Source organism: Rhinatrema bivittatum, chromosome 10, assembly GCF_901001135.1.
Source record: "Rhinatrema bivittatum chromosome 10, aRhiBiv1.1, whole genome shotgun sequence".
Taxonomy (NCBI): domain Eukaryota; kingdom Metazoa; phylum Chordata; class Amphibia; order Gymnophiona; family Rhinatrematidae; genus Rhinatrema; species Rhinatrema bivittatum.
Genome location: NC_042624.1, coordinates 64,427,273 through 64,447,732, shown reverse-complemented (window position 1 = coordinate 64,447,732; position 20,460 = coordinate 64,427,273). Strand labels below are relative to the sequence as shown.

At 38.5% G+C, this 20,460-nt stretch overlaps 1 protein-coding gene across 1 annotated transcript in view; it reads right to left on the bottom strand.

The window, feature by feature from the left end:
* LOC115100013 overlaps positions 1-20,460 on the bottom strand; it is a 90,154-nt gene that overhangs the window by 16,403 nt on the left and 53,291 nt on the right. The window contains exons 9-23 of the mRNA XM_029618145.1: positions 20,303-20,354; positions 19,756-19,822; positions 19,175-19,391; positions 16,986-17,037; positions 16,440-16,506; positions 15,859-16,075; positions 13,669-13,720; positions 13,123-13,189; positions 12,542-12,758; positions 10,352-10,403; positions 9,806-9,872; positions 9,223-9,439; positions 6,564-6,615; positions 6,018-6,084; positions 5,437-5,653 (exon numbers count right to left, since the gene is read on the bottom strand). Coding sequence (XP_029474005.1) covers positions 5,437-5,653; positions 6,018-6,084; positions 6,564-6,615; positions 9,223-9,439; positions 9,806-9,872; positions 10,352-10,403; positions 12,542-12,758; positions 13,123-13,189; positions 13,669-13,720; positions 15,859-16,075; positions 16,440-16,506; positions 16,986-17,037; positions 19,175-19,391; positions 19,756-19,822; positions 20,303-20,354 — 1,680 coding nt within the window. The remainder of the gene's footprint in view (positions 1-5,436; positions 5,654-6,017; positions 6,085-6,563; positions 6,616-9,222; positions 9,440-9,805; positions 9,873-10,351; positions 10,404-12,541; positions 12,759-13,122; positions 13,190-13,668; positions 13,721-15,858; positions 16,076-16,439; positions 16,507-16,985; positions 17,038-19,174; positions 19,392-19,755; positions 19,823-20,302; positions 20,355-20,460) is intronic.

Below are 20,460 nucleotides of genomic sequence, written 5' to 3'. Positions count from 1 at the left end.
CCTTCCGCTTTAAAGTAATGTGCTAATTGAAAAGAGGTATACCTATCTATGGGTTCCAAGGTGTAGTTCTGTTGCAAATCTACATATGGGATTAGTTGAGAACTGTCCAATCTGCGTTAGTCCTTTCTCCTGCCATCTGCGGATAAAGACCCTATCTGTTCCTGGTGGAAAGGTAGCATCATACAGGAAAGATGTCAAATGGTGTACCCCCTTATCCCCCACTAAGTAGAACCGCCATTTCAGCCACACCTTAAATACAGCTTGAGAAAAAGGTGTTAACTGCCTGTATGTGTCTTTGCCCCCCAATTTGCTCCAAACCCTGTATTCAAAGGGGGGGGGGGGGGGTTCACCAGCTACTACCTGTGCTATATTGATCCATGGTTTTACATCCCCCTTCCCATGCCAGCTGATGACCACTCCCAGCATAATCGCTGAGTAGTACCAGTGTAGATTGGGTATAATAAGTCCTCCCCTGCTCCTATTTTTGTAGAGTACCTGTCGGGACACCCTGGGAGGTTTTCTTTTCCAAATAAATCGGAAAATCTTCCTTTGCCATATGCGCATGGCGCCCTCCGGTACCTCTACTGGCAAGGTTTGGAACACATAACAGAAGCGTGGTAAGATATTCATTTTGATCACTGCTATCCTTCCAAACCACGAGATATCTGACCTGTCCCATCTATCCACATCTTGTTGTATCTGAGCAATTAGGGGATCATAGTTTATATGAAACAGATTATCAAGATTGGTCCCAATCTTGACTCCAAGATACTTAACATGGTTTTTAGCCAATCGGAAGGGCAAAGATCCTCCCACTTGAGCATACTGCGCTGCTGACATGGACACATTCAATAATTCAGACTTGTCAGCATTAATTTTAAAGTCTGATAGCTGCCCAAATTTAGTGAGTTCCTCCAATAAAGATGGCAAGGATGTTCCTGGTTCTGAAACCATAAAAAGCAGATCATCTGCAAAGAGGGACATTTTATAGTCTGTCGTCCCGATATGTATTCCCTGAATCTGATCGTGAGTCCTCACTCTGGCCGCGAATGGTTCAAGCGAGAGGGAAAATAGGAGAGGAGATAAAGGGCACCCTTGTCTTGTACCACATTTAACCTCAAAGGGAACAGAGTACGATCCATTAATTTTTATTCTTGCTTGGGGATGATCATACAGTTTCTGAACCCATGTAATAAATGATTCACCCAACCCCAATTTCTCTAGCACCTGGAATAGATACGGCCAATGCACACGGTCGAAGGCCTCTTCGGCGTCGACCGCTAACAGAACCACCAGGATGTCCTGGCGCTTTGCCCACCACATTAATTCAACCACCCTTCGGACATTATCTGAAGCTAAACGTCCGGGTATAAACCCTGACTGATCCGCTGCTACTAAGAGGGGTGCTACCCTCCCCAGGCGCACCGCTAAGGCCCTAGCCAACATTTTAAGGTTTATGTTGATCAGGGAAATCGGCCGGTATGAGCCGCATAATGTGTGGTCCCTCCCAGGTTTCGCTAACACAGTGATGCCTGTTGAGTTGGAAACACAGTGATGCCTGTTGAGTTGGATACCGAGGCAATCATGCCGTCTGAATGTAAGGAATTATACATTTTTACTAGAGGGGATATTAACTCTGCGCTAAACATTTTATAGTACTGGGCTGTAAATCCATCAAGTCCTGGGGCTTTCTCTATTTTAAGATCCTTTATAATACTCAAAATTTCTCCCTCAGCTAGCTCCGCATTAAGCTTCTCCCTGTGCTCGTCAGTTAATTTTACCAAATCCACTCCCCCTAGATATTGTGATATGTCCCATGTGGTGCACTGTGGTTCGGAATCATATAGTGTCTGATAAGAGTGCGTGAATCATCGCCCTATGTCTGCCTGAGTGTATACAAAGTTTCCCTGGGTATCCTTTATCTTGGTGATCTGAGTTTGTGCATCCCTCTCCTTTAACTTTCTCGCCAGAAGATGACCTGCCTTGTTGCCGAACTCGTAGTGCTGTTGTTTTAGCCACTCTAGTTGGAAGGCAATTTTACCAAACTCTAAATTGGGTAAAGCCTGTCTCACTTCCTTCAGGCGGTCTAAGGTAAGCTCGTCTGGGGAGCGTTTATGCTGTATTTCTAATTGGTTAATTTTTTCCAATAGTACAAGCCTCTCTTTATCTCTATCCTTCTTTACTTGTGTCGCTCGGGCTATTATTAAGCCTTGAGTATAGGCCTTTTAGCTGTCCCATAGAATCCCGGGGGTTACCTCCCCATTATCATTGCGACTAAGATAAGCCTGAATTTCATTTTTCAAATGTGTCAAAAAAGAGCTATCATCTAGAAGGCTATCATTTAGACACCAAAATTTAGTTCCCTCCTTCATCCCCCCAGTATTCAGTGTTATCCATATGGGTGCGTGGTCTGACCATGTAATATTGCCCAAGTCTGCTTCCTTGATGGAACCCACTAGCTGCTTGTCTATTAGGAAGTAATCTATTCTGGAGTATTATTTATGTGGGTGGGAATAGAACATATAATTATGTGTTGTGGGATTACGCAGCTGCCATATATCAGATAGTCCCCTGTCCATAATAAGATGCTTAAGGGCCTGCCTGTGTATCTTACCGCCGCTACTGCCTGGGTGAGAGTTATCTAAATATGGTTACCTAGTGAGGTTGAAATCCCCCCCTACAATCAGTGGGCCCTAGCTTAATGTTTTTGTACTGCTTCTTAATACTAATATCCTCCCCCTAATGATCACACAATGTGCCCTATCTACCTCATGCATGTAATTCACTCTATAATCTTGTACCTTGCTCTAAGTACCCCTTTGAAAATCTGCCCCTAAGTCAACTTAATTAATTAATTAATTAATAGCAGGTAATGGACTTCTCCTCCAAGAACTTATCCAATCCTTTTTTAAACGTAGCTACACTAACTGCACTAACCACATTTTCTGGCAACAAATTCCAGAGTTTAATTGTGTGTTGAGTGTAAAAGAACTTTCTCCGATTAGTTTTAAATGTGCCACATGCTAACTTCAAGGAGTGCCCCCAGTCTTTCTATTAATCGAAAGAGTAAATAACTGATTCACATTAACCCGTTCTAGACCTCTCATGATTTTAAACACCTCTATCATATCCCCCCTCAGCCGTCTCTTCTCCAAGCTGAAAAGTCCTAACCTCTTTAGTCTTTCCTCATAGGGGAGCTGTTCCATTCCCTTTATCATTATGGTCACCCTTCTCTGTACTTTCTCCATCGCAACTATATCTTTTTTGAGATGCGGCGACCAGAATTGTACAGAGAATTCAAGGTGCGGTCTCACCATGGAGCGATACAGAGGCCTTGTGACATTTTCCGTTTTATTCACCATTCCCTTCCTAATAATTCCCAACATTCTGTTTGCTTTTTTGACTGCTGCAGCACACTGTACCGACGATTTCAATGTGTTATCCACTATGACACCTAGATCTCTTTCTTGGGAGGTAGCTCCTAAAATGGAACCTAACATTGTATAACTGTAACATGGGTTATTTTTCCCTATATGCATCACCTTGCACTTATCCACATTAAACTTCATCTGCCATTTGGATGCCCAATTTTCCAGTCTCAGAAGGTCTTCCTGCAATTTATCATAATCTGCTTGTGATTTAACTGCTCTAAACAATTTTGTATCATCTGCAAATTTGATTACCTCACTTGTCGTATTTCTTTCCAGCTCATTTATAAATACATTGAAAAATACAAGTGCCAATACAGATCCCTGAGGCACTCCACTGCCCACTCCCTTCCATTAAGAAAATTGTCCATTTAATTCTACTCTCTGTTTCCTGTCTTTTAGACAATTTTTAAGCCACGAAAGGACATCACCACCTATCCCATGACTTTTTACTTTTCCTAGAAGCCTCTCATGAGGAACTTTGTCAAATGTCTTCTGAAAATCCAAATATACTACATCTACCGGTTCACCTTTATCTACATGTTTATTAAGTGCTTACAATTTATGACTTACGACTCCTTACGACTTCCAACTTACGACTTCCTGACTTTCCTTCTTCCAATGTCTCCAGTTATGGGCCTCATTTTCTAAAGTATCGCAGGCCTGCAATACTATAGGAAATGAGGGGCAGGGGGCCGAAACGGGGGGCGGGCCTGCGCTAGCCGGCAGCGATCGCACCGTCGTGGTGCGATCGCTGCTGGTTTCGCACCCAATAGCGCCACCATAGGAGGTGTAGCTATTGGGAGCGAAATAGGACACGAAAAGGTCCTTACCTTTCCGTCGTCCATGGCGTCTTCGCGGAGTCGGCCCCGGTGACGCCCCGACTTGTCCTCTTCCTGGGTCAACTCCGCCCCCATTTTGGTATCACACGCGAAAAGGGACATTTCTCGTGTGAAACATCCCTTACCGCGTGCGATACGTTTGGAAAATAAGGCCCTATATGATTTATTTTGACTTCTATGTCCTGCAGCTTGCAGAACACTCATGCTCAACATGTCTTTGCTAAGATTCTATTATTATTTTCTGTTCCTCCCTATAGTCACCCCTCTTCATTATATCAGCCGTACACTCCTTTTCAACAGCAGGCCCAACTATCTGGAACGACATCCCAGCTGACCTCAGAATGGAGCCCTGCCTACCAACATTCAAGAAAAAACTTAAGACCTGGCTTTTCCGCCAAGCCTTCTCAGATACCCATGACACACAATAGTCGACAGAACTTCCTTTAGGAGCAATGGATTTCCATTTTACCCCTAAGACCAGAATAAGAGCCTCCTGACTGCTCTGTTTATACTAATAATTTCTCCGCTATCTCTAGCCTTTCCTTCCTTCCAGCAGTCTATGCCTCCAAGTTTAATTTCCCTGTTAAATGTAACTTTGCTTTTTCATGTTCAACCTTTTGTTTTTGGTTACTGTTCTTGGTTCAGTTCCCCTATTCGATGTGAACCGACCTGATATGGTCTCTACCATGAAGGTCGGTATAGAAAAGTGTTAAATAAATAAATAAATAAATAAAATATTGTTTGCTCTGCCCTTTTAGTCTGCAGATGTAATCCTCTCAGCTAGTCTAATGTTTTTGTACTGCTTCTTAATACTAATATCCTCCCCCTAATGATCACACAATGTGCCCTATCTACCTCATGCATGTAATTCACTCTATAATGTTGTACCTTGCTCTAAGTACTCCAGTAGACGAGTGAGTAATATATCCTCATAAGAAATAAGTAAACAAATAAACAACTCTATTGGTTTCCCCCAGTTCCATTGTAAACCGGTACGATATGACCTGGTCTTGAGTATCGGTATAGTAAAAGAATTTAAATAAATAAATAAATAAATAAATAATTATCTTTCAGGCTTTAATGGAGATGCTGCTGCATTAATGCAAATTAAGAAATAAACACAGCATATATTGAAGTGATATCTTGTGTATTCTAGAGATTATTACCAGAAAGTGGAGATAAAATGCGAGTGATGGGTGCATTTGTGGAAGTTGAGCGATATACTACAAAGGAACCGGGCCAGGCTCCATAGCTGCTTGTTGTTATTCCATTCCTTGTGGTTCCTTGGTAGCTGTTTTGTCCTGGCCTTTTCTCCACAATCACCTGTCCTCCAGCATCGGTGAGTATTCCAGCATGAGCGGCAGCGCGGCAAATTGAGGAATCCTACATAGAAAGAAAAGATTGAAAGTAAAATGACATTCATTTATTTTAAAAAGGTTTATTCTGTCTATTTTAGGACATGTTGATCTCATTCTGCTACATTTTAATCTAGAGGATTTTGGGATTCTTTCCTATAAGAAAATACAGGCATCCACAAAGAACCAACGAGACAAAAGTACAGTAACATTATTGAAGAATGAGTATTGATCACAGTTTACAAAATTCTCAACATTCACAATATGCCACGTCACGAAGGAGAAATACTAGTGTAATGGAAAACTATTATTCTGATTTTGAATTCTAAAGCTGCAGAGGAAAACCGTGTATTGGATCTGCACAAAGTATGCGGCTACGCTTTAAAACTTACATCGGTGTAGGTGTCCGTTCCCCAGACATTTCTATTCTGAGACAGACATCCAGCTGGACAAGAAACACTAAAATATAATAGACAATTAAGTATTCAAAAGTCAGTTCATCAGGCATTTTGTTGGAGAGATAGAATGAAATAGAGAAGAGGTAAAAATATATGAAAGCGTTTGCTCGGAAATGTGATTCAGATACAAAGGCTATACAGAAATATTCTTCTTTGGCATTAATCAATTTTATAGACAATCAAAGCTGATATCAAAGTACAGAGGAGAGATGTTTTTACAATTAAAGTGAGGGTGAAGGAAATAGTTGAAAATGTAACTGATCTTTATCAGAAATATTTTGCCACTGGGTAGAAAAATGAAGATATCGATTTTGGTGAAATCTCTGTAAATATTTTATCATATTTATCCAGGTAAATCTTTTTTTCCTTCCCTAAGTAATTAGTAATAATCCTGATTTTGAGATCTTCAGATGTAGTTAAAAGAAAACAAAACAGAGATTAGTCCTCAGGTGTGCAGAGGGATTTCTTAGTGATACTCACCGGGTTACAGATGTGTTTAACTGTCTTGCTTGTGTAGAACACTGAATAGGAACTGAATGAAAGAAAGAAAAGAAAATGTATATAATACTAATGTCCTGTTTGCTTCAGGACCACTTTCTGAACAGTTTAAAATAAAACGATGATGCATGTGTATGCTTAGTATAACAAAATTACACATAAGAAGTAGGATTACAACATTTCTATTAATTCAATGCTATTCTTTATTAGTTAACAGTTTTGGAATTATGGGGAGAATTTTTAAAGCCATTTACAAGCGTAAAACACGGGTATATGTCCTTAAGTGGCGTTCTATGAACAAGTTGGGGGTTTATTCATGTAAAAGTATGCACATAACCCAATTTTACATATACTTGTTTGCTTACAAAAAAGGCATTTCATGAGGCTCAGATGGAGTTTGAATTTTCTGTGCAGAATTTGATTTTAAAATGTATGCACAGAGACTCACATGCAGAAGGCGTGTACCCCTTTGAAAATCTGCCCCTAAGTCAACTTAATTAATAGCAGGTAATGGACTTCTCCTCCAAGAACTTATCCAATCCTTTTTTAAACGTAGCTACACTAACTGCACTAACCAAATTTTCTGGCAACAAATTCCAGAGTTTAATTGTGTGTTGAGTGTAAAAGAACTTTCTCCGATTAGTTTTAAATGTGCCACATGCTAACTTCAAGGAGTGCCCCCAAGTCTTTCTATTAATCGAAAGAGTAAATAACTGATTCACATTAACCCGTTCTAGACCTCTCATGATTTTAAACACCTCTATCATATCCCCCCTCAGCCGTCTCTTCTCCAAGCTGAAAAGTCCTAACCTCTTTAGTCTTTCCTCATAGGGGAGCTGTTCCATTCCCTTTATCATTATGGTCACCCTTCTCTGTACTTTCTCCATCGCAACTATATCTTTTTTGAGATGCGGCGACCAGAATTGTACAGAGAATTCAAGGTGCGGTCTCACCATGGAGCGATACAGAGGCCTTGTGACATTTTCCGTTTTATTCACCATTCCCTTCCTAATAATTCCCAACATTCTGTTTGCTTTTTTGACTGCTGCAGCACACTGTACCGACGATTTCAATGTGTTATCCACTATGACACCTAGATCTCTTTCTTGGGAGGTAGCTCCTAAAATGGAACCTAACATTGTATAACTGTAACATGGGTTATTTTTCTCTATATGCATCACCTTGCACTTATCCACATTAAACTTCATCTGCCATTTGGATGCCCAATTTTCCAGTCTCAGAAAGTCTTCCTGCAATTTATCATAATCTGCTTGTGATTTAACTACTCTGAATAATTTTATATCATCTGTAAATCTAATTACCTCACTTGTCGTATTTCTTTCCAGATCATTTATAAATATATTGAAAAGTACGGGTCCCAATACAGATCTCTGAGGCACTCCACTGCCCACTCCCTTCCACTGAGAAAATTGTCCATTTAATTCTACTCTCTGTTTCCTGTCTTTTAGACAATTTTTAAGCCACGAAAGGACATCACCACCTATTCCATGACTTTTTACTTTTCCTAGAAGCCTCTCATGAGGAACTTTGTCAAATGTCTTCTGAAAATCCAAATATACTACATCTACCGGTTCACCTTTATCTACATGTTTATTAAGTCCTTACAATTTACGACTTACGACTCCTTACGACTTACGACTTCCAACTTACGACTTCCTGACTTTCCTTCTTCCAATGTCTCCAGTTATGGGCCTCATTTTCTAAAGTATCGCAGGCCTGTAATACTATAGGAAATGAGGGGCAGGGGGCCGAAACGGGGGCGGGGCTGCGCTAGCCGGCAGTGATCGCACCGTCGTGGTGCGATCGCTGCCGGTTTCGCACCCAATAGCGCCACCATAGGAGGTGTAGCTATTGGGAGCGAAATAGGACACGAAAAGGTCCTTACCTTTCCGTCGTCCGTGGCGTCTTCACGGAGTTGGCCCCGGTGACGCCCCGACTTGTCCTCTTCCTGGGTCGACTCTGCCCCCATTTTGGTATCGCACGCGAAAAGGGACATTTCTCGTGTGAAACATCCCTTACCGCGTGCGATACGTTTGGAAAATAAGGCCCTATATGATTTATTTTGACTTCTATGTCCTGCAGCTTGCAGAACACTCATGCAGAACATGTCTTTGCAAAGGTTCTATTATTATTTTCTGTTCCTCCCTATAGTCACCCCTCTTCATTATATCAGCCCTACACTGTATATTGTTTGCTCTGCCCTTTTAGTCTGCAGATGTAATCCTCTCAGCTAGTCTAATGTTTTTGTACTGCTTCTTAATACTAATATCCTCCCCCTAATGATCACACAATGTGCCCTATCTACCTCATGCATGTAATTCACTCTATAATGTTGTACCTTGCTCTAAGTACTCCAGTAGACGAGTGAGTAATATATCCTCATAAGAAATAAGTAAACAAATAAACAACTCTATTGGTTTCCCCCAGTTCCATTGTAAACCGGTACGATATGACCTGGTCTTGAGTATCGGTATAGTAAAAGAATTTAAATAAATAAATAAATAAATAAATAAATAATTATCTTTCAGGCTTTAATGGAGATGCTGCTGCATTAATGCAAATTAAGAAATAAACACAGCATATATTGAAGTGATATCTTGTGTATTCTAGAGATTATTACCAGAAAGTGGAGATGAAATGCGAGTGGTGGGTGCATTTGTGGAAGTTGAGCGATATACTACAAAGGAACCGGGCCAGGCTCCATAGCTGCTTGTTGTTATTCCATTCCTTGTGGTTCCTTGGTAGCTGTTTTGTCCTGGCCTTTTCTCCACAATCACCTGTCCTCCAGCATCGGTGAGTATTCCAGCATGAGCGGCAGCGCGGCAAATTGAGGAATCCTACATAGAAAGAAAAGATTGAAAGTAAAATGACATTCATTTATTTTAAAAAGGTTTATTCTGTCTATTTTAGGACATGTTGATCTCATTCTGCTACATTTTAATCTAGAGGATTTTGGGATTCTTTCCTATAAGAAAATACAGGCATCCACAAAGAACCAACGAGACAAAAGTACAGTAACATTATTGGAGAATGAGTATTGATCACAGTTTACAAAATTTTCAACATTCACAATATGCCACGTCACGAAGGAGAAATACTAGTGTAATGGAAAACTATTATTCTGATTTTGAATTCTAAAGCTGCAGAGGAAAACCGTGTGTATTGGATCTGCACAAAGTATTCGGCTATGCTTTAAAACTTACATCGGTGTAGGTGTCCGTTCCCCAGACATTTCTATTCTGAGACAGACATCCAGCTGGACAAGAAACGCTAAAATATAATAGACAATTAAGTATTGAAAAGTCAGTTCATCAGGCATTTTATTGGAGAGATAGAATGAAATAGAGAAGAGGTAAAAATATATGAAAGCGTTTGCTCGGAAATGTGATTCAGATACAAAGGCTATACAGAAATATTCTTCTTTGGCATTAATCAATTTTATAGACAATCAAAGCTGAGATCAAAGTACAGAGGAGAGATGTTTTTACAATTAAAGTGAGGGTGAAGGAAGTAGTTGAAAATGTAACTGATCTTTATCAGAAATATTTTGCCACTGGGTAGAAAAATGAAGATATCGATTTTGGTGAAATCTCTGTAAATATTTTATCATATTTATCCAGGTAAATCTTTTTTTCCTTCCCTAAGTAATTAGTAATAATCCTGATTTTGAGATCTTCAGATGTAGTTAAAAGAAAACAAAACAGAGATTAGTCCTCAGGTATGCAGAGGGATTTCTTAGTGATACTCACCGGGTTACAGATGTGTTTAACTGTCTTGCTTGTGTAGAACACTGAATAGGAACTGAATGAAAGAAGGAAAAGAAAATGTATATAATACTAATGTCCTGTTTGCTTCAGGACCACCTTCTGAACAGTTTAAAATAAAACGATGATGCATGTGTATGCTTAGTATAACAAAATTACACATAAGAAGTAGGATTACAACATTTCTATTAATTCAATGCTATTCTCTATTAGTTAACAGTTTTGGAATTATGGGGAGAATTTTTAAAGCCATTTACAAGCGTAAAACACGGGTATATGTCCTTAAGTGGCGTTCTATGAACAAGTTGGGGGTTTATTCATGTAAAAGTATGCACATAACCCAATTTTACATATACTTGTTTGCTTACAAAAAAGGCATTTCATGAGGCTCAGATGGAGTTTGAATTTTCTATGCAGAATTTGATTTTAAAATGTATGCACAGAGACTCACATGCACAAGGCGCGTACTCCTTTGAAAATCTGCCCCTAAGTCAACTTAATTAATAGCAGGTAATGGACTTCTCCTCCAAGAACTTATCCAATCCTTTTTTAAACGTAGCTACACTAACTGCACTAACCACATTTTCTGGCAACAAATTCCAGAGTTTAATTGTGCGTTGAGTGTAAAAGAACTTTCTCCGATTAGTTTTGAATTTGCCACATGCTAAATTCAAGGAGTGCCCCCAAGTCTTTCTATTAATCGAAAGAGTAAATAACTGATTCACATTAACCCGTTCTAGACCTCTCATGATTTTAAACACCTCTATCATATCCCCCCTCAGCCGTCTCTTCTCCAAGCTGAAAAGTCCTAACCTCTTTAGTCTTTCCTCATAGGGGAGCTGTTCCATTCCCTTTATCATTATGGTCACCCTTCTCTGTACTTTTTCCATCGCAACTATATCTTTTTTGAGATGCGGCGACCAGAATTGTACAGAGAATTCAAGGTGCGGTCTCACCATGGAGCGATACAGAGGCATTATGACATTTTCTGTTTTATTCACCATTCCCTTTCTAATGATTCCCAACATTCTGTTTGCTTTTTTGACTGCTGCAGCACACTGTACCGACGATTTCAATGTGTTATCCACTATGACGCCTAGATCTCTTTCTTGGGAGGTAGCTCCTAATATGGAACCTAACATTGTGTAATTGTTGCATGGGTTATTTTTCCCTATATGCATCACCTTGCACTTATCCACATTAAACTTCATCTGCCATTTGGATGCCCAATTTTCCAGTCTCAGAAGGTCTTCCTGCAATTTATCATAATCTGCTTGTGATTTAACTACTCTGAACAATTTTGTATCATCTGCAAATTTGATTACCTCACTTGTCGTTTTCTTTCCAGATCATTTATAAATATATTGAAAAATACATGTGCCAATACAGATCTCTGAGGCACTCCACTGCCCACTCCCTTCCACTGAGAAAATTGTCCATTTAATCCTACTCTCTGTTTCCTGTCTTTTAGCCAATTTGTAAGCCACGAAAGGACATCGCCACCTATCCCATGACTTTTTAATTTTCCTAGAAGCCTCTCATGAGGAGCTTTGTTAAACGTCTTCTGAAAATCCAAATATAATACATCTACCGGTTCACCTTTATCTACATGTTTATTAACTCCTTACGATTTACGACTTCCGACTCCTTCCGACTTCTGCCTTCCGACTTCCTGACTTTCCTTCTTCCAATGTCTCCAGCTATATGATTTATTTTGACTTCTATGTCCTGCAGCTTGCAGAACACTCATGCACAACATGTCTTTGCAAAGGTTCTATTATTATTTTCTGTTCCTCCCTCGAGCCACCCCTCTTCATTATATCAGCCCTACACTATATATTGTTTGCTCTGCCCTTTTAGTCTGCAGATGTAATCCTCTCAGCTAGTTTAATGTTTTTGTACTGCTTTTTAATACTAATATCCTCCCCCTAATGATCACACAATGTGCCCTATCTACCTCATGCTTGTAATTCACTCTATAATCTTGTACCTTGCTCTACGTACTCCAGTAGATGAGCGAGTAATATATCCTCATAAGAAATAAGTAAACAAATAAAGAAATACATAAATAATTATCTTTCAGGCTTTAATGGAGATGCTGCTGCATTAATGCAAATTAAGAAATAAACACAGCATATATTGAAGTGATATCTTGTGTATTCTAGAGATTATTACCAGAAAGTGGAGATGAAATGCGAGTGGTGGGTGCATTTGTGGAAGTTGAGCGATATACTACAAAGGAGCCGTGCCAGGCTCCATAACTGATTGTTGTTATTCCATTCCTTGTGGTTCCCTGGTAGCTGTTTTGTCCTGGCCTTTTCTCCACAGTCACCTGTCCTCCAGCATCGGTGAGTAATCCAGCATGAGCGGCAGCGCGGCAAATTGAGGAATCCTACATAGAAAGAAAAGATTGAAAGTAAAATGACATTCATTTATTTTAAAAAGGTTTATTCTGCCTATTTTAGGACATGTAGTTCTCATTCTGCTACATTATAATCTAGAGGATTTTGGGATTCTTTCCTATAAGAAAATACAGGCATCCACAAAGAACCAACTAGAAAAAAGTATAGTAACATTATTGGAGAATGAGTATTGATCACAGTTTACAAAATTCTCAACATTCACAATATGCCACGTCACGAAGGAGAAATACTAGTGTAATGGAAAACTATTATTCTGATTTTGAATTCTAAAGCTGCAGAGGAAAACCGTGTATTGGATCTGCACAAAGTATTCGGCTATGCTTTAAAACTTACATCGGTGTAGGTGTCCGTTCCCCAGACATTTCTATTCTGAGACAGACATCCAGCTGGACAAGAAACACTAAAATATAATAGACAATTAAGTATTCAAAAGTCAGTTCATCAGGCATTTTGTTGGAGAGATAGAATGAAATAGAGAAGAGGTAAAAATATATGAAAGCGTTTGCTCGGAAATGTGATTCAGATACAAAGGCTATACAGAAATATTCTTCTTTGGCATTAATCAATTTTATAGACAATCAAAGCTGAGATCAAAGTACAGAGGAGAGATGTTTTTACAATTAAAGTGAGGGTGAAGGAAGTAGTTGAAAATGTAACTGATCTTTATCAGAAATATTTTGCCACTGGGTAGAAAAATGAAGATATCGATTTTGGTGAAATCTCTGTAAATATTTTATCATATTTATCCAGGTAAATCTTTTTTTCCTTCCCTAAGTAATTAGTAATAATCCTGATTTTGAGATCTTCAGATGTAGTTAAAAGAAAACAAAACAGAGATTAGTCCTCAGGTATGCAGAGGGATTTCTTAGTGATACTCACCGGGTTACAGATGTGTTTAACTGTCTTGCTTGTGTAGAACACTGAATAGGAACTGAATGAAAGAAGGAAAAGAAAATGTATATAATACTAATGTCCTGTTTGCTTCAGGACCACCTTTCTGAACAGTTTAAAATAAAACGATGATGCATGTGTATGCTTAGTATAACAAAATTACACATAAGAAGTAGGATTACAACATTTCTATTAATTCAATGCTATTCTCTATTAGTTAACAGTTTTGGAATTATGGGGAGAATTTTTAAAGCCATTTACAAGCGTAAAACACGGGTATATGTCCTTAAGTGGCGTTCTATGAACAAGTTGGGGGTTTATTCATGTAAAAGTATGCACATAACCCAATTTTACATATACTTGTTTGCTTACAAAAAAGGCATTTCATGAGGCTCAGATGGAGTTTGAATTTTCTGTGCAGAATTTGATTTTAAAATGTATGCACAGAGACTCACATGCACAAGGCGCGTACTCCTTTGAAAATCTGCCCCTAAGTCAACTTAATTAATAGCAGGTAATGGACTTCTCCTCCAAGAACTTATCCAATCCTTTTTTAAACGTAGCTACACTAACTGCACTAACCACATTTTCTGGCAACAAATTCCAGAGTTTAATTGTGCGTTGAGTGTAAAAGAACTTTCTCCGATTAGTTTTGAATTTGCCACATGCTAAATTCAAGGAGTGCCCCCAAGTCTTTCTATTAATCGAAAGAGTAAATAACTGATTCACATTAACCCGTTCTAGACCTCTCATGATTTTAAACACCTCTATCATATCCCCCCTCAGCCGTCTCTTCTCCAAGCTGAAAAGTCCTAACCTCTTTAGTCTTTCCTCATAGGGGAGCTGTTCCATTCCCTTTATCATTATGGTCACCCTTCTTTGTACTTTTTCCATCGCAACTATATCTTTTTTGAGATGCGGCGACCAGAATTGTACAGAGAATTCAAGGTGCGGTCTCACCATGGAGCGATACAGAGGCATTATGACATTTTCTGTTTTATTCACCATTCCCTTTCTAATGATTCCCAACATTCTGTTTGCTTTTTTGACTGCTGCAGCACACTGTACCGACGATTTCAATGTGTTATCCACTATGACGCCTAGATCTCTTTCTTGGGAGGTAGCTCCTAATATGGAACCTAACATTGTGTAATTGTTGCATGGGTTATTTTTCCCTATATGCATCACCTTGCACTTATCCACATTAAACTTCATCTGCCATTTGGATGCCCAATTTTCCAGTCTCAGAAGGTCTTCCTGCAATTTATCATAATCTGCTTGTGATTTAACTACTCTGAACAATTTTGTATCATCTGCAAATTTGATTACCTCACTTGTCGTTTTCTTTCCAGATCATTTATAAATATATTGAAAAATACATGTGCCAATACAGATCTCTGAGGCACTCCACTGCCCACTCCCTTCCACTGAGAAAATTGTCCATTTAATCCTACTCTCTGTTTCCTGTCTTTTAGCCAATTTGTAAGCCACGAAAGGACATCGCCACCTATCCCATGACTTTTTAATTTTCCTAGAAGCCTCTCATGAGGAGCTTTGTCAAACGTCTTCTGAAAATCCAAATATAATACATCTACCGGTTCACCTTTATCTACATGTTTATTAACTCCTTACGATTTACGACTTCCGACTCCTTCCGACTTCTGCCTTCCGACTTCCTGACTTTCCTTCTTCCAATGTCTCCAGCTATATGATTTATTTTGACTTCTATGTCCTGCAGCTTGCAGAACACTCATGCACAACATGTCTTTGCAAAGGTTCTATTATTATTTTCTGTTCCTCCCTCGAGCCACCCCTCTTCATTATATCAGCCCTACACTATATATTGTTTGCTCTGCCCTTTTAGTCTGCAGATGTAATCCTCTCAGCTAGTTTAATGTTTTTGTACTGCTTTTAATACTAATATCCTCCCCCTAATGATCACACAATGTGCCCTATCTACCTCATGCTTGTAATTCACTCTATAATCTTGTACCTTGCTCTACGTACTCCAGTAGATGAGCGAGTAATATATCCTCATAAGAAATAAGTAAACAAATAAAGAAATACATAAATAATTATCTTTCAGGCTTTAATGGAGATGCTGCTGCATTAATGCAAATTAAGAAATAAACACAGCATATATTGAAGTGATATCTTGTGTATTCTAGAGATTATTACCAGAAAGTGGAGATGAAATGCGAGTGGTGGGTGCATTTGTGGAAGTTGAGCGATATACTACAAAGGAGCCGTGCCAGGCTCCATAACTGATTGTTGTTATTCCATTCCTTGTGGTTCCCTGGTAGCTGTTTTGTCCTGGCCTTTTCTCCACAGTCACCTGTCCTCCAGCATCGGTGAGTAATCCAGCATGAGCGGCAGCGCGGCAAATTGAGGAATCCTACATAGAAAGAAAAGATTGAAAGTAAAATGACATTCATTTATTTTAAAAAGGTTTATTCTGCCTATTTTAGGACATGTTGATCTCATTCTGCTACATTATAATCTAGAGGATTTTGGGATTCTTTCCTATAGGAAAATACAGGCATCCACAAAGAACCAACTAGAAAAAAGTATAGTAACATTATTGGAGAATGAGTATTGATCACAGTTTACAAAATTCTCAACATTCACAATATGCCACGTCACGAAGGAGAAATACTAGTGTAATGGAAAACTATTATTCTGATTTTGAATTCTAAAGCTGCAGAGGAAAACCGTGTATTGGATCTGCACAAAGTATTCGGCTATACTTTAAAACTTACATCGGTGTAGGTGTCCGTTCCCCAGACATTTCTATTCTGAGACAGACATCCAGCTGGACAAGAAACACTAAAATATAATAGACAATTAAGTATTCAAAAGTCAGTTCATCAGGCATTTTGTTGGAGAGATAGAATGAAATAGAGAAGAGGTAAAAATATATGAAAGCGTTTGCTCGGAAATGTGATTCAGATACAAAGGCTATACAGAAATATTCTTCTTTGGCATTAATCAATTTTATAGACAATCAAAGCTGAGATCAAAGTACAGAGGAGAGATGTTTTTACAATTAAAGTGAGGGTGAAGGAAGTAGTTGAAAATGTAACTGATCTTTATCAGAAATATTTTGCCACTGGGTAGAAAAATGAAGATATCGATTTTGGTGAAATCTCTGTAAATATTTTATCATATTTATCCAGGTAAATCTTTTTTTCCTTCCCTAAGTAATTAGTAATAATCCTGATTTTGAGATCTTCAGATGTAGTTAAAAGAAAACAAAACAGAGATTAGTCCTCAGGTATGCAGAGGGATTTCTTAGTGATACTCACCGGGTTACAGATGTGTTTAACTGTCTTGCTTGTGTAGAACACTGAATAGGAACTGAATGAAAGAAGGAAAAGAAAATGTATATAATACTAATGTCCTGTTTGCTTCAGGACCACCTTCTGAACAGTTTAAAATAAAACGATGATGCATGTGTATGCTTAGTATAACAAAATTACACATAAGAAGTAGGATTACAACATTTCTATTAATTCAATGCTATTCTCTATTAGTTAACAGTTTTGGAATTATGGGGAGAATTTTTAAAGCCATTTACAAGCGTAAAACACGGGTATATGTCCTTAAGTGGCGTTCTATGAACAAGTTGGGGGTTTATTCATGTAAAAGTATGCACATAACCCAATTTTACATATACTTGTTTGCTTACAAAAAAGGCATTTCATGAGGCTCAGATGGAGTTTGAATTTTCTGTGCAGAATTTGATTTTAAAATGTATGCACAGAGACTCACATGCACAAGGCGCGTACTCCTTTGAAAATCTGCCCCTAAGTCAACTTAATTAATAGCAGGTAATGGACTTCTCCTCCAAGAACTTATCCAATCCTTTTTTAAACGTAGCTACACTAACTGCACTAACCACATTTTCTGGCAACAAATTCCAGAGTTTAATTGTGCGTTGAGTGTAAAAGAACTTTCTCCGATTAGTTTTGAATTTGCCACATGCTAAATTCAAGGAGTGCCCCCAAGTCTTTCTATTATCGAAAGAGTAAATAACTGATTCACATTAACCCGTTCTAGACCTCTCATGATTTTAAACACCTCTCTCATATCCCCCCTCAGCCGTCTCTTCTCCAAGCTGAAAAGTCCTAACCTCTTTAGTCTTTCCTCATAGGGGAGCTGTTCCATTCCCTTTATCATTATGGTCACCCTTCTCTGTACTTTTTCCATCGCAACTATATCTTTTTTGAGATGCGGCGACCAGAATTGTACAGAGAATTCAAGGTGCGGTCTCACCATGGAGCGATACAGAGGCATTATGACATTTTCTGTTTTATTCACCATTCCCTTTCTAATGATTCCCAACATTCTGTTTGCTTTTTTGACTGCTGCAGCACACTGTACCGACGATTTCAATGTGTTATCCACTATGACGCCTAGATCTCTTTCTTGGGAGGTAGCTCCTAATATGGAACCTAACATTGTGTAATTGTTGCATGGGTTATTTTTCCCTATATGCATCACCTTGCACTTATCCACATTAAACTTCATCTGCCATTTGGATGCCCAATTTTCCAGTCTCAGAAGGTCTTCCTGCAATTTATCATAATCTGCTTGTGATTTAACTACTCTGAACAATTTTGTATCATCTGCAAATTTGATTACCTCACTTGTCGTTTTCTTTCCAGATCATTTATAAATATATTGAAAAATACATGTGCCAATACAGATCTCTGAGGCACTCCACTGCCCACTCCCTTCCACTGAGAAAATTGTCCATTTAATCCTACTCTCTGTTTCCTGTCTTTTAGCCAATTTGTAAGCCACGAAAGGACATCGCCACCTATCCCATGACTTTTTAATTTTCCTAGAAGCCTCTCATGAGGAGCTTTGTCAAACGTCTTCTGAAAATCCAAATATAATACATCTACCGGTTCACCTTTATCTACATGTTTATTAACTCCTTACGATTTACGACTTCCGACTCCTTCCGACTTCTGCCTTCCGACTTCCTGACTTTCCTTCTTCCAATGTCTCCAGCTATATGATTTATTTTGACTTCTATGTCCTGCAGCTTGCAGAACACTCATGCACAACATGTCTTTGCAAAGGTTCTATTATTATTTTCTGTTCCTCCCTCGAGCCACCCCTCTTCATTATATCAGCCCTACACTATATATTGTTTGCTCTGCCCTTTTAGTCTGCAGATGTAATCCTCTCAGCTAGTTTAATGTTTTTGTACTGCTTTTTAATACTAATATCCTCCCCCTAATGATCACACAATGTGCCCTATCTACCTCATGCTTGTAATTCACTCTATAATCTTGTACCTTGCTCTACGTACTCCAGTAGACGAGCGAGTAATATATCCTCATAAGAAATAAGTAAACAAATAAAGAAATATATAAATAATTATCTTTCAGGCTTTAATGGAGATGCTGCTGCATTAATGCAAATTAAGAAATAAACACAGCATATATTGAAGTGATATCTTGTGTATTCTAGAGATTATTACCAGAAAGTGGAGATGAAATGCGAGTGGTGGGTGCATTTGTGGAAGTTGAGCGATATACTACAAAGGACCCGGGCCAGGCTCCATAGCTGCTTGTTGTTATTCCATTCCTTGTGGTTCCCTGGTAGCTGTTTTGTCCTGGCCTTTTCTCCACAGTCACCTGTCCTCCAGCATCGGTGAGTATTCCAGCATGAGCGGCAGCGCGGCAAATTGAGGAATCCTACATAGAAAGAAAAGATTGAAAGTAAAATGACATTCATTTATTTTAAAAAGGTTTATTCTGTCTATTTTAGGACATGTAGTTCTCATTCTGCTACATTATAATCTAGAGGATTTTGGGATTCTTTCCTATAAGAAAATACAGGCATCCACAAAGAACCAACTAGAAAAAAGTATAGTAACATTATTGGAGAATGAGTATTGATCACAGTTTACAAAATTATCCACATTCACAATATGCCACGTCACGAAGGAGAAATACTAGTGTAATGGAAAACTATTATTCTGATTTTGAATTCTAAAGCTGCAGAGGAAAACCGTGTATTGGATCTGCACAAAGTATTCGGCTATGCTTTAAAACTTACATCGGTGTAGGTGTCCGTTCCCCAGACATTTCTATTCTGAGACAGACATCCAGCTGGACAAGAAACACTAAAATATAATAGACAATTAAGTATTCAAAAGTCAGTTCATCAGGCATTTTGTTGGAGAGATAGAATGAAATAGAGAAGAGGTAAAAATATATGAAAGCGTTTGCTCGGAAATGTGATTCAGATACAAAGGCTATACAGAAATATTCTTCTTTGGCATTAATCAATTTTATAGACAATCAAAGCTGAGATCAAAGTACAGAGGAGAGATGTTTTTACAATTAAAGTGAGGGTGAAGGAAGTAGTTGAAAATGTAATGATCTTTATCAGAAATATTTTACCACTGGGTAGAAAAATGAAGATATCGATTTTGGTGAAATCTCTGTAAATATTTTATCATATTTATCCAGGTAAATCTTTTTTTCCTTCCCTAAGTAATTAGTAATAATCCTGATTTTGAGATCTTCAGATGTAGTTAAAAGAAAACAAAACAGAGAGACTAGTCCTCAGGTGTGCAGAGGGATTTCTTAGTGATACTCACCGGGTTACAGATGTGTTTAATTGTCTTGCTTGTGTAGAACACTGAATAGGAACTGAATGAAAGAAAGAAAAGAAAATGTATATAGTACTAATGTCCGGTTTGTTTCAGGACCACCTTCTGAACAGCTTAGAATAAAACGATGATCTATGTGTATTGTG